Here is a 15,117-nt window from a genome sequence, read left to right on the forward strand (position 1 = left end):
CAAATGTATGAACTGGATTTCAATATGATATTTGGTGAATTCACTTTGTTACTAGCAAAATTCATAAAACGGCCAATACTGATTCAATCAGCACAGAGAGTAAACATGCATGTTACTAAAAAGCCAATGGGTCTTAAGGAGAAAATGTTGCACTGACTTTAGTCATTACTCACACAAATGAAGATGGTAGTCATCACTGGAGATTAATCATCTCAGCTAGAGGACATAATTACCTAAACATTGCTGAATAAACTTTACTTCAGCCTTTCAACACATAGTAGATGTCTGTTTGACTATTAGGGTGCAAAAATGAAACTGCTTTACAGCTGGACATCTTAACAAGTAGAACTGGACCAGAGTCTGCTCCACCATTTGATCATGGCTGATATGCCATTCCCCTGATTCCCCCCTGTAACCTTTGACCCCCTTACTAATCAAGACCTATCTATCTCTGTCTTGAATACATCCAAAGTCTTGGCCTTCTGCAGCAACAGTTCCACAGATTCATCACCTTCTGGCTGAAGAAATCCCTCCTCAACTCAGTTCTGGAGGGTCATCCCTTCACTCTAAGGCTGTGTACTCTAGTCCTAGTCTCTTCTGCTAGTGGAAACATCTTCTCCATGTCCACATTATCCAGGCCTCTTGGTATTACCTGAGTTTTAATCTGATCCTCCCTCGTCCTTCTAAACTCCACTGAGTACAGACCCAGGGTCATCAACCACTCCTCATACGACTAGTCTTTCAGCTTTGTGATCATTCATGTGAACCCCCTCCAATGCCAACACATCTTTCCTTAGATACAGGGCCCAAAACTGCTCACAATATTCTAAATGCAGTCTGACCAGCCTCAGCAGTACATCTCTGCCCTTGTATTCTAATCCTCTTGAAATTAATGCTAACACTGCATCTTTTTTCTTCCTAACTGCAAACTGAATCTGCCTGCCAACCATGAGAGAATCCTGAACTAGGATTCTTAAATTCCTTTGTGTTTCAGATTTCCGAAGCTTTCTCCATTTAGAAAATACTCTACATCTCCAATATTCCTAGAGGTGCATGACCTCATACTTACCCCACACTGCATTCCATTTGCTGCTTCTTTGCCCACTCTCCAAACCTGCCCGAGTCCTTCTGCAGCCTCCCTACTTCCTCTTCACCACCTGTCCCCCCACCTAGCTTTGTGTCATCTGTAAACTTAGCAATAATACCCTCAGTTCCTTTGTCCAGATTGTTCACGTATAACATGAATAATATGGACCCAACACTGACCCTTGTGGAAATCCACTAGTCACTGGCTGCCATCCTGAAAAATACCCCTTTATCCCTACTTTCTGCCAGTCAGCCAATCCTCTATCCATGCCAGTATCTTGCCTCTAAAAGACATGGACTCTTACCTTATTTGTCAGCATCCCGAGCAGCACCTTGTCAAAAGGTCTTCTGGAAATCCAATCAGATCATATCCACTGGCTCTCCTTTGTCTAACTTGCTTATTGCCTCCCCAAAGAATTGTAACATCTGTCAGGCATGATCTCCCCTTGATGACACTGTGCTGATTCAACCCTATTTTGCCATGCACTTCCAAGTACTCTGCAATCTCATTTTTAAGAACAGACTCTAAACTCCTAACAACGGCCAAGGTCAGGCTATAGTTTCCTGTCTTTTTTCTTCCTCCCTTCTTAAACAGGGGTATTATTTTAGCCATTTCCAGTTCTCAAGGACTTTCTTAACTCTAGTGATTCCTGAAAGATCACCACTAATGCCTCCACAATCTCCTTCAGAACTCTGGGGTGTAGGCCATCTGATCTAGGTGATTTATCCATCTTCAGACCTTTCAGCTTCCCCAGAACCTTCTCTACACTCAACTCTACCTTCAGACTCTCCTGAAGTTCTGCTATGCTACTGGTATCTTCATCTGTGAAAAATGATGCAAAGTACTTATTCAGTTCCTCTGCCATTTCTTTGTTCCCCATTGTTACTTCTCCAACGTCATCTTCCGATGGTCAAATGTCCACTCTTGCCTCTTTCTTATCTTTTAGATATCTAAAAAAAAACTTAGTCTCCTTTTATATTACTAGCCAGCCTATCCTCATATTTCATCCTCTCTCTCCCTTTATTGCATTTTTAGTTATCCTCTGCTGGTTTTTAAAAGGCCTCCCAATAATCTTCACCACAATGTATGCTTTTTCATTGCTTTTATGCAGTCCCTGACTTTCCTTAACAGTGACAGTTCCCTCATCCTCCCTTAGTTTGTTTCTTCTTTCTTGCAACAAATTTCTGCTGTGCCTCCTGAATTACTCTCAAAGTCCATTGCTGCTCCATTATCCTCCCTGCTAGACTTCCCTTCCAACCAACTCTGGCCAGCTGTTTCATCATGTCTTTGCAGTTACCTTTACACAATTGCAATAATGTTACGTCTGATTCTGTTACTCTCATTTTTCCTATTTTTAAGTAGCAAAATTAAAATTTAAATAAACCTTTGTTTCATTTTGGGAGCCATCAGATGCCCAATAAACAAATTTGTGGTATGCTAAACCATGTCATACCCAATTTTCACCATATCTTTATATTCCCTTTATCTCATGTACTTATCTTGTTTCTTTCTGAAAGCATCCAAGCTATCTGTCTCAACCACTTCCTGCAGAAGCAAGTTCCATAGTCAAACCACTCCGAGTGCAGAAATTTAACCACATTTCCTTATGGCTTTAGCTTTTGGATTCTATCACAAATGGCAATCCACGTCTACACTATCTAACCCACTCCTTATTTTAAAGGACGCCATTAGGTTCACAACATAGAATAAATCCCTACAGTGCGGAAGCAGGCCATTCGGTCCATCAAGTACGAAGAGCATTCCACGCAGTACCCACCCCCAAACCTTATTCCCTGAAATCCTGTATTTCCCATGACTAATCCACCTAACCTACAGATTCCTGGGCACTATGGGCAATTTATCTTGGCCAATCCACCCAACTTTCACATCTTTGGACCGTGGGATGAAACCCACACAGCCATGGAGAGAATGTACAAACTCCACACAGACAGTTGTCCGAGGGTGGAATCAAACCCAGGCCCCTGGTGCTGTGAAGTAGCAGTGCTAACCACTGTGCCACCTGACTAAGCCACCATGCTGCCCTTGCGCAGATTTTCTCTTTTCTGGAAAAAAAAAAGTCCTAACCTATGCAATGTTTCAAAATCTGTAATCTCTCAGTTTGGTGCCACAGTTGTAGATATTGTACTTTCTCCAGTATTAGAAAATTATTTTTATAGTACCGAGATCACAGTTTTGTACTGATTCCAAACTGCAGCCCACAAAGGGTCTTACAGACATTTAACATAATTCCACAACTTTTGTATTTCTCATTCCTTGAACTAAACGTCACTGTTGATTTTAAATTTAAATCTTCCTACATTGGAGGCCACGACTGTAACAGGTTGAATAGCCTCCTCTGTGCTGAAATTACTCAATAATTCTACTAACATCGAGAGATAGTAAGAACTGCCGATGTTGGAATCAGGGATAACACAGTGTGGAGCTGGAGGAACACAGCAGGCCAGGCATCGTCAGAGGAGCAGGAATGTTGACGTTTCGGGTCAGGACCCTTTCAGAAATTTCTGAAGAAGGGTCCAGACCCAAAACGTCAACTTTCCTGATTCTACTAACATGATGTTTTGCTTGTTACTCTTCCAAACTGTTCCGTCGTCATTACCCATTACACAATCTAGTTGTGATCCTCGTTTATTGGACTTTCAATCAACTGAATAAGAAAGAATCCCATGCATACTGTAACAATAAAAGACCTCTTTCTCCTTTCACTACTACTTCCTACCAGTTTATTCGGACACAACTGAAATTTCTCGCCATTATGACTAGGTCTGCTATACACACTACCAACCTTGCAATGTCATCCTTACTACTATCTGGGGGTTTCTGCCAAAATAGGGAGAACTGTCCCATAGCCAAGTCAGGCAATAGCCTGATACAGTCAACCACTCTACTATTATCACCAAGACAAGGATCAACCCTGGTTCAAAGCAGGTTATAGAAGGGCCAAGCAGCATGCAATAAGCAGAGCTAAGCAATCCTGCAACCAATGGATCAGATCTAAACTCTGCAGTGCTGCCAGATCTAGATTCTTTCTAGTTGATGTGATACCATGAGACTTCCATTGGAGTCAATGCAGGATTTCTGGTGCAACTCCCTCCTGACTGTACACTAAGCTGCCATCTCTGATGAGTATGTCCTGTTGCTGGGACTGGGTAAACCCAGAGATGGTTATGATGGCATCTAGGATATGGTAAGATTTGATTCTCTGAGAATAACTATGTCAGGCTGTAGCTTAGATGGTCTTTGGGTTAGCTCTCCCATTTTTTAAAAAGCCCCCAGATTTTGGTAAGGAGGACCTGCAGAGTCAGCAGGTCAGCACGTGTAATAGTAAACCACTGAGTTTTTAGGACGATCAACAATTGTTTACATGGTTATCATTAGACAAGCTTTTAATTCTAGATTTACAAAATTTAATTCAGCTTTAACTGTCTATAGTTGTGAGATTAGGACACATGTCCCCAGAATATTAGTCTGGGTTTCTGGATTCCTAGAAAATACCACTATGACATCACCTCCCTGTGCAATACATGTTCAATGCTGGAATGAAAGATAAAACAAAACATCTGTGCTTGTAACATAAGATTAAAATGTTTCTAATCCTCTAAAGTAACTTTGCTTTTACTTCTTAAAAGCTGCTACACCAAAACTATTATTGTTAAATGCAACGCGGTTACTACTGCTTACCTGAATCCGGTTTCGTAGACTGTGGAGCAGGATCAGTTACTTTTCTTTGAAGCTTCTTTATGGATCTGGCTTCGGACTGTGGGGTGGCCTGCGAAGAGAAATATTAATTCAGCCCTAGAGAGCTAGCAACGCCAATAAAGTCCAATAGTAAGTACTCAATTAAAGGGATTGTGATATGAATGTTAAGACTTAACCAGGAAGGGTGCATAATAAACATGCTCCACTGTTCCACAAGCCTTCCAAATGTACAAAATCGCAAATAGACCATCATAATTATTGATTTAGCTGACTTATAGGATAAAGGTAATTTGCACCATGTTTCATCAATAATTGAAAGCAATTCAATTTATTGTAATACACAGCTTTAACGAGCAACAGAGTAAAGAAAGGATTTTTATTCTTAAATGATTTTCATACAGAAAGAAAGAGAGGAAGATGGGTGATTTTGGTTGGAAGCTCTGATTTTCACTGATGCCCTGACACTTACAGCTTTTAACACTCTGCAACTCAGAACTGTTAGAAGGGAGAACTTGCTTAACTTGAAAGACTCCCATTGTCACTCAATCCTGAATTCTCCCTCTTCAACTGGCAACTCTATTACACAGCTCAAATTGTACAAAGATAGTAGCAAATGCTGATGCTGGAGAATCTGAGATAACAAGGTGTAGAGCTGGATGAACACAGCAGGCCAAGCAGCATCAGAGGAGCAGGAAAGCTGACGTTTCAAGTCTGGACACTTCTTCAGGAAAAAAAAAGGAAACATCAGCTTTCCTGCTCCTCTGATGTTGCCTGGCCTGCCGTGTTCATCCAGCTCTACACCTTGTTATCTCAAAATGTACAGCACTAAATTTTCGAGTTGCAAAACTCTTCTGATATGTCAGTTATATAGAAGTGCAATTTCCACTTCAGTTTATAGTCCCAATAAAGAAAAATGTGTGGTATCTTACAGCAGCAACAATTCAATATTAGTTTACTTTGAACAAAAACAAAGTTGCTGGAAAAGCTCAGCACTTTTCTTTGACTTGAGGCAGAAAGTGCCCATATATCCCAAAGGCAAAGCTAATATAACCAAATCAAAAGTCACATGACACAAGGTTATAATCTAACAGGATTATGTGAAACACAAACTTTTAGAGTGCAGCCCCTTCGTCAGGTGAGGTGAGAGAGAAGCAAGAAGAACACAGAATTTATGGGCAGAGATCCAAAGATCTTAAAAATGGTGTGAGTGGAGTGTCGAATAATAAGTTTACAGGTGATCAAAAGCGTTAGACAGTGTGAGCAAAATGTCAACAGCTGAATAACAAGCAAAGGGATGACCCTATAATCCACTTAGTTGAAGCAGAGAGATAATTACAAAAAAATTAAAAAGTAAGGTGGTGCTGGAGTCAAACCAAATGACTGGAATAGCATGACAGATATAAGAGTCGCATGCCGAGGGTCTAAACTAAAGTAGTAAGTAATCCAAAACTGTACAAACCAATTAAGGTAGAGCGGTCATAACAATTTATCAAAGTGAAACTGTCAAGACAGGACATTAAGGAAGATTTTACAGATACAGAACAGTGTGGTGGGGTCACATGTAGCGTGACATAAACCCAAGATCATGGCTGAGGCCGTCCTCGTGGGTACCAAACTTGGCCATCAGTTTTTGCTTGGCGATTCTGTGTTGTTGTGCATCTTGAAGGCTGCCATGGAAGATGCTTACCCAAAGATCAGAAGGTGAATGTCCTTGACTGCTGAAGTGTTCCCTGACTGGGAGGGAACATCCCTGTGTAGCGATTGTTGCATGGTGTCCATTCATCCATTGCCATAGTATCTGAATGGTCTCGCCAATTTACCATACCTCGGAGCATCCTTGCTTGCAGTGTATGATAGACAACATTGGCCGAATCACATGATGGTAGGATCCATGTCGATGATCTGACATGTCTTGTGGAGGTTGCCATGACAGGGTTGTGTGGTGTTGTGGTCGATGTTGTCCTGAAGGCTGGGTAGTTTGCTGTAAACAATGGCCTGTTTAAGGTTTGGCGGTTGTTAGAAGGCGAGAAGTAGAGACGTGGGGAGGATCTTGGCGAGATGCTCGTCGTCATCGATGACATGTTGATGGCTGCAAAGAACATGGCATAGTCTCTCCGCTCCAGGGAAGTACTGGTCAAAGAAGGATACTTCACCTGACAAAGGGGCTACACTCCAAAAGCTTGTGATTTCAAATAACCTGTTGATCTACAACCCAGTGTTGTGTGACTTCTGATTTTGTCCACCCAGTCCAACACTGGCACCTCCACATCATGATAATAACCAAAAGGATCTTCCATATGGATAGTAAAATGAAATGGTTTCCATCTCATCAATTTGGACCGAAACAGGTAGACTCGAAGCAAAGTGATTTGGGCCAGATATCATCCCTTTATTTCAAGTTACAACGCAAAGTATAAACAATGCAGAAGAACTTTAGTGTGGGTTATGGCGATAATAGGCTGTGCGGCTTACCTACACAATGGAAAAGGAACCTAGAAATGCATATTCCTAAAAAGGATGAGACATTACTTGGTGAAGTTAAAAAGAAAGGCCAGAGGAATCCCTTAGGATTGGGTCAGAGTAGTGAGAGAAAGGTATAATGCAGAGCAACTCTATAAAGTCCAAATTATCAAAGTAAGAGAAAAGCAGGAATGGGTCTGGACTACAAAAGCAAAGTTAAAGAACTGCTGGGACTAAGGTACACATTTAATCCAAGACGACAGCAGGGAATGGTCTCAGCAAGGCACAAAGCACTACGTTAAGTGTGCATTTGATTATCAACATTGATTCAATCTTTTGATCAGTATTTGGTCAATTCTTTACGGAGCTAATTGGCACAGTGTTAATTGTTATACCACATATCTATTACTCTGTACAGAAGATTTATATATCTTTTAATCTCACATCTTAGTTGCTGGCAATCACAATGTGAATGTAATTATCTGCTTAGATCCTCACAATTATAACATTCAGAAAAAAGATTGAAAGTTGATTTCAGTACGTGGGCATGAAGGTAATGAGAATGCTCGGACAGCTAAACCTGTTTTCACTGCAGGAACGAGAGAGAAAGTGATTCAGGTGCAAATTTGGTCATATTAAATCCCAACGATTCCTCCATCCCATGCTTCTTGATCTACTTCCAAATCAGGAAGGTGTGGGGCTTAGATGGGAACTTGTAGGTTGCATTACCTGGCCATATCCCCAAGGGGTAGAGGTCAAGGGTCTGGAAGGCGCTACTGAAGAAGGCCGAGTGCTGCAGTGAGTCTTATTTATGGTACACATTGCTTCTACTGTGCACTGATAGAGGAGGGAGTGAATGTTTAAGAGATCTGTATTGGGGTCGCAATCATTCACAACATTCAATATCAACCTAGAAAATGGCATAAAAAGTCAAGTATCCAAACTTGCTGACAACACAAAATTGGGCAGCACTGTAGACAGTGTTGACAACAGCATAAAATTACATCATGCACAGATTGGGTGGATGGGCAAAGCTGTGGCAGACAGGTTTAATATAAGCAAGTGTGAGGTTATCTACTTCAGACTGACAAAGGAAAGATCAGGGTACTTATTTTTTTAAGAAGGCACAAAGTTAAATACACTGGATGTCCATCAAGATTTGGATGTTCAGGTGCACAGCTCTTTAAAATGTCATTAACAGGTGCAGATAATAGTCAAGAAGGTTAATGGAATGCTGGCTTTCATATTTAAAGGGCTGGAGTATACGGGTGTAGATGTTATGCTGCAGTTAAATTCTGCTAAGCGTACTGTGAGCAGATCTGGGAGCCACACCTTAGAAAAGATGCCTTGGCCCTGAAAGGAATAGAACACAGGTTTACAAAGATGATACATGCACTTTGGGGGTCCAGTTACGAGGAGAGATTAGACCAGTTAGGCATTTATTTTCTACAATTTAGAACGTTAAGGGGTGATGCAAATGAGGTCTTCAGGATATTAATAGGGAAAGGCAGAGTAGATAAACATAAACTATTTCCACTGGTTGAAGATCTAGAACCAGGAGGCACAGTCTAAGGATTAGGCCCAGGCCATTCTGGTCAGCTGTTAGAAAACACGCAGAGTAGTGGAGGTTTGGAACGGTCTTGCTCAAATGGTAATTGATGCTAATTCAAGTGTTAGATTTAAATCTGAGACAGACATATTTTTTATTAAGCAAGGGCATCATGGGATACGAGTCCAAGGCAAACCTTTGGAATTAAGCCACAGGTCAGCCATGATCTTATTGAATGGTGGAGCAGGCTTGAGGGGGTTGAATGACCTACTCCCATTCCTACATCCTATGTTCCTAGGTGGATCATCTTGAGCTTCCAGTGTTGTTGCTGCTGCAGTAATCCAGACAAGTGGACAGTAAACCATCACAGCTGTCCTGTGCCTTTTAGATAGTGGGCAGTCTTTGGAGAGTTGGGAAGTGGGATACTCATGTAGAATTCAGAACTTCTGGCTTGCTCTTGCGAACATCGTCTTTACAATCTCGTCAACGTTTAGTCATTAAAGCCGGATCACATAGGTTGCAATGGGACATTGACAGGATGCAGAGCTGGGCAAAGAAGTGGCGGCTGGAATTCAACCTGGAAAAGTGTGAAATGATTCATTTTGGAAGGTCGAATTTGAATGCAGAATATAGGGTTAATGGCAGGATTCTTGGCAGTGTGGAGGTAGAGAGGGATCTTGGGGTCCACGTCCATAGTTGATAGGGTTGTTAAGAAAGCATATGGTGTGTTGGTTTTCATTGGCAGGGGGACTGAGATTAAGAGCCACAAGGTTATGCTGCAGCTCTATAAAACCCTGATTAGACCACACTTGGAATATTGTGTTCAGTTCTGGTCGCCTCATTATAGGAAGGAGGTGGAAGCTTTAGAGATGGTGCAGAGGAGATTTACCAGGATGCTGCCTGGAATGGCGGGCAGGTCTTATGAGGAAAGGCTGAGGGAGCTAGGGCTTTTTTCACTGGAGCAAAGAAGGATGAGAGATGACTTGATAGAAGTGTACAAGATGATGAGTGGATAGCCAGAGACCATCTTCCAGGGCAGAAATGACTATCACAAGGGGCATAATTTTAAAGTGATTGGAGGAAGGTACAGGGGAGATGACAGTAGGTTCTTTACAGAGAGCGGCAGGTGCATGGAATGCACGGCTATTGGTTGTAGTAGAGTCAGATACATTAGGGACATTTAAGCAACTCTTGGATAGGCACATGGATGATAGTAAAATGAAGGGTACGCAGGTTAGTTTTGATCCTAGAGTAGGATAAAATGTCAGCATAACATTGTGGGCCGAAGGGCCTGTACTGTGCTATACTGTTCTATGTTCTATATACTAGAAATCTCGGTCAAATCAGAAGCTGGCCTCAGCAGATCCAATGGTGAGTGCTGTTCAATATAAGCCTGATATAAACCTAAGACAGATCCTTGCCATCAGAGGAACAGTTTATCAGGAAAGATTAAAGAAATAGCAGGCTTTTGACCGTGCAACAAAACGCACGAGTGACCTTTCAGAAGTATGTGATAGACAGCAGCACAAAGGAAGTAAATTCAGCACATCATTTCAAATTCAATTAGTGCTATAATTCAAAAGGGACAGAATTAAGTTACCATAAGAAAAGCTTTGGGCTGTTATAATAAAGTTCTATTTCACACATATCAATCAACATATAGAGTGAGTGTCTGGGTAGGACATGGAGAGAAAAACATTAATACAATAAAATGTAATAATCAGCTGATGCAGTGATGTGGCAGAAGAAAGAGACAGGATAAGACCGGGTTTGGAGGAGAAACCACTAAATATGACGGTCCACTAGCTATTTCTACCAGTACTATGGAAGGTAGTAATGATAAGTGACTGTGGAAAGTTTGAATGATTTTCTTTTTGGGCTTTTCTGCTCACCTTGCTTGAATGTTTAGTTAAAGGATTCAGTGTCAGAAGAGCTGAGTTAGGAGATAAGATGGATGAGAGCTGACTGTAACCATATGTCAAAGACAAGGCAACCCAAATAAATCTATAAAAATTAGATCAATTAGAGAAACCCTATAATCAACACCTGTTCCTTAATGAGTTTGTTATTCATGAGGAATACTCTGCTCAACAGAAGAAATCTTTTAGCAATAATTTACATTTACAGCACCTGATGCTATAAAAATAAATTATGTATGAATTTCAGACTCTAACAATTGAAGCTCATTCATCCATTACAAGTTGATTAGAAATAGAAATTTTGTGGGCATTCTAGGTAAAGGAACGACAACAAACCTTGCAGATTTTCGGCATTTTGAGTACAAACTTTGTAACGAACCACTTGTTCTGGGTTCTGTTAGGCAGAACTAATTCAGAGTGACACATTCGAAATTAATGAATAATTGTATCTTCAAAAATAAAACCTACTCTTGCTCCAAGTTCTCAATTTCAAATTGTATGTTTTCCTCATTTGCAGTTACCATTTCTTTTAGTATTATATCTAGATAAAAATAAAGGCTTCACTTAAAATTGTCATTTTGTTTCTTTTCCTGCATTTAGTTGGAACCATTAAACAGAGACAATCAGAGATCAGTCATATCAAAACTATAAATTTAATTAGTTAAATCAGTATGATGGTGAAAATGTGCATTTTTTGTGCACTTTCCCGTGCCTGTCACACAGATTTGTAAAATAAATTATTTGTTATACCTGGTTTGGTGATGGTATTTGTCTGTGTAATGAAGTGAGGACAAGACTAACTTTGGAGTGAATGAGGTAAATAATGGTGTTTATAATCCCTATCACTGTTCTTAGAATTATGAGACAAAAAAAAAATGCAGATGCTGGAATCCAAGGTAAACAGAGGCTGGAAGAACACAGCAAGCCAGGCAGCATCTGGAGGCCAGGAGCAGTCAACGTTTCGGGTATTACCCTTCTTCAGGACCGAAACGTTGACTGTTACTTTCCTCCAGATGCTGCCGGCTCGCTGTGTTCTTCCAGTCTCCTGTCTGTCTACCTCTGATAGGGATTATGAGACTGAATAAGGAATGGGAAGGCTGTCTTAGTTAAAACGCTCCTTGACTAACTTCTTCCCAGGAGCCTTAGCAGGAAGAGTTCTGGTGGGTGCTGCCTCTCTTCCTCCAGTTGTACTGGTTGCTGCTTAGGAACTTTTAGGGTATCGATAATCAGTTGCAAGACACCAGAGGGTTGGCGGAAGCAGGGACATCGACAGTCAACTGTCGCCTGAAATTATATGTTAGTCGTAGCTCAGCTGATAGGATGTGGCTCTCGTCCCACTTCAGGACATCAGCGCAAAAATCAAGACTAACACTCTAGTACAGTACTGAAGGACAGTTTCACTCTTGGATCTGTACCTTTTGGATGAGAGATTAAACCAAAGATTCATGAGGTCTGTCAAGTGGATATTATGGTACTATTTTGAAGAAGAGTAAGGGAGTTTGTCTGAGCATGCTGATCAATACTTATTCCTCAACTGATGAAACACATTATTTGGTCATTGCTATATTACTGCTTATGGTAGGTTACTGTAGGCAAACTGATTGGCTTGTTTCCTACATTAGCATAGCAACTACACTTCAAAAGTTCTTCACTGGCTTTAAACATTTTGACAAAGCTGGTGGTCGTGAAAGGTACTATATAAACACCAAGTCTTTATTTTTAGGAGGTGGTTTGTCATTCCACTTACTTGCCGTGCCATACTTCCTCTACTACCCTCTGCACCGCCTCCCCTCCTCCTACCCTGAACATGCCACTCTCCCAAAAACATTATGACATGCTCGCTCTCCTCTTCCCATGTCATTCACTCCAATACATTATTTTCAACCATTCTTGCATGTAGAATGCTGTCATGATATTGCACATGAATCAGAATTCAAGGAGTGCTAAGGAATTTTCTGCATTTGCATGTTCGATGGAAGTCCTTAATAAGATTTATTCAACAATTTTAAAGGCCTTTTTCATTTGTTTCTACTACTACATTGGTTTTCATGAACTTATTGAATCAGGCAGGGTAGGGGAGACGGTGGCATAGTAGTATTATCACTGGCCTGTTAAACCAGAGAAGTAGGTAATGTTCTGGGGACCTGGGTTCAAATCCTGCCACAGCAGATGGTGAAATTTGAATTCAATGAAAAACAAAATCTGGAATTAAGAGTCTAATGATGATCATGAAGACACTGACAATTGTCAGGAAAAACTCATGTGGCTCATTCATGTCCTTTAGGGAAGGAAATCTGCCATCCTCCTCTGGTCTGGTCTACATGTGACCCCAGACCCACAGCGATGTAGTTGACTCTTCACAGCCCTCTGAAAACGTAGAGCAAGTCACTTAGCAATGAGGGAGTGGGAACAAATGCTGACCCAGCCAGTGATGCTCACATCCCATGGATCAATTTTAAAAGAATTAAATGATGATATTATGACAGAGGTGGATGTAAAAAGGGATCTGGGTGTCCTCATACACTAGTACAAGTGGAACAAGCAGAGCAAACAATAAGGAAGGCAAACAGTGTATTGGCCTTCATTGCAAGAGGATTTGAGTTCAGAAGGTAAGCTTATCTTAATGCAGTTATCAAAGGCCTTCATGAGACCAGGCCTGAAGTACTGTGTGCAGTTTTGGTCTCCCTACTTAAAGGATATACTTGGCAGGCAGGGAATGTAGCAGAAGTTCACTAGGCTGATACTGGAGATGGCAGGACTGTCGTGTGAGGGCAGATTAGTCAATAGAGGCCCAGCTAAACTAAAGTTTAGAAGGAAGAAAAAGCATCTGATTTAAAAGTATAAAATTTGAAGAAAGATAGATAAGCTTCATGCAGGGAGGATATATTCCCTTGTCGGGGAGTCTGAAACCAGGGGTCACAATCTCAGGATATGGAGTAGGCCATTTAAGATTAAATGAGGAAAAGTTTCTGCAAGTATGGGGAATATGGCTTTGAGATAGAGGATCAGCCACATCATATTGAATCGTGGAGCAGGCTCAAAGGGTGAAACGGCCTATTCCTATTCCTAATCCCTATATTCGTCTGTTATCTGTACTTCTATGTATGGTATTCTTGCAAACACTTTGTATAATACCATCTTTATTTCAGCAGCCATAAAACAGCAGATTGATTGGGTGTTATCACCCACCTGCAATAGGATGCCTACACATTGGCTTTGCTTTAGTTTTTAAAACTTGTCAATTGTAGGCACTCTACCTTCCAATTTCCAGCAAATACGTTTTCTCTCTAGCTCTAACACTTAATTTTAACCATCTGCACACTCTTGCATGCATCCAAATCTAGTCTATATGGTAATGAGGCGATCGCAAATTGTAGGTTAACACATACTTCACCACTATTAGTGAACTTTACATCAGTTTCTGAACAGTAGGAGCAAACTACTCTCTATCTGAGACAACACAATGTGGAGCTGGAGGAACACAGCAAGCCAGGCAGCAGAGGAGCAGGAAAGGTCACGTTTTGGGTCGGGACCCTTCTTCAGAAATGGGGAGGGGGGGGGGGGGGGGGGGAAGAGTTGCGGAGAGAGGGAGGAGGAGTGGGGCTGGGGAAAGGTTGGTGGGTGCAGGTAGGGGGTAGTGGAGATTGGTCAGTGGGAAGGGTAGGGTGGATAGGTGGGAGAGGAGGAGGAAAGGTTGTGTCTGGTCAAGGAGGTGGGGATGAGAGGGAGGTTTGGACGTGGGATGAGGTCAGGGGTGGGGAGATTTTAAAACTGGGTGAATTCTACGTTAAAGGTCATTGGGCTATCGGCTCCTAAAGTAGAATATGAGATGTTGCTCCTCCAGTTTGCATGCGGTGTCATTGTGATTATCACACACAAAGCGCAGATGCTCCATGAAACGGTCCCAGAGTCTGTGCTTGGTCTCACCGAGTAGAGGAGGCCACATCGGGAGCAACAGATACATGAAACTAAGTTGGAGGATGTACAGGTGAACCCCTGTCAGATATGAAAACTTTGCTTTGGGCCTTGGATGGAGGCGAGTGGGGAGGTGTAGGGGCAGGTGTGGCACTTCTTGCAGTTGCAGGGAAAGGTGCTGTATGTGATGGGGTTATTGGGGAGAATGGAGTGGATGAGGGAATCACTGAGTGAGCAGTCCCTATGAAAGGCAGATAGTGTGGGGACGGAAATATCTCTTTGGTCATAGGGTCGGATTGTAGGTAGCAGAGAATGATGTGCTGGACATGGAGGTTGGTGGGGTGATATGTCAGGGCCGGGGGATTCTGTCTTTATTTTTGTTGGGAAGAGGGGGTTTGAGGGCAGAAATGTGGGAAATGCAAGAGATGCGGTTGAGGGCAGTTTTGACCACGGTGGGATTTGGTGGGGGG

General features: G+C 41.8%; 1 protein-coding gene across 1 annotated transcript in view; it reads right to left on the reverse strand.

The window, feature by feature from the left end:
* The window catches only part of LOC125484570, a 23,243-nt gene that overhangs the window by 965 nt on the left and 7,161 nt on the right, over window positions 1-15,117 (reverse strand). The window contains exons 4-5 of the mRNA XM_048603917.1: window positions 4,787-4,874; window positions 1,826-1,909 (exon numbers count right to left, since the gene is read on the reverse strand). Of these exons, the coding sequence (XP_048459874.1) occupies window positions 1,826-1,909; window positions 4,787-4,874 (172 nt within the window). The remainder of the gene's footprint in view (window positions 1-1,825; window positions 1,910-4,786; window positions 4,875-15,117) is intronic.

The sequence above is a fragment of the Rhincodon typus genome, chromosome 12 (genome assembly GCF_021869965.1).
Source record: "Rhincodon typus isolate 14 chromosome 12, sRhiTyp1.1, whole genome shotgun sequence".
Taxonomy (NCBI): domain Eukaryota; kingdom Metazoa; phylum Chordata; class Chondrichthyes; order Orectolobiformes; family Rhincodontidae; genus Rhincodon; species Rhincodon typus.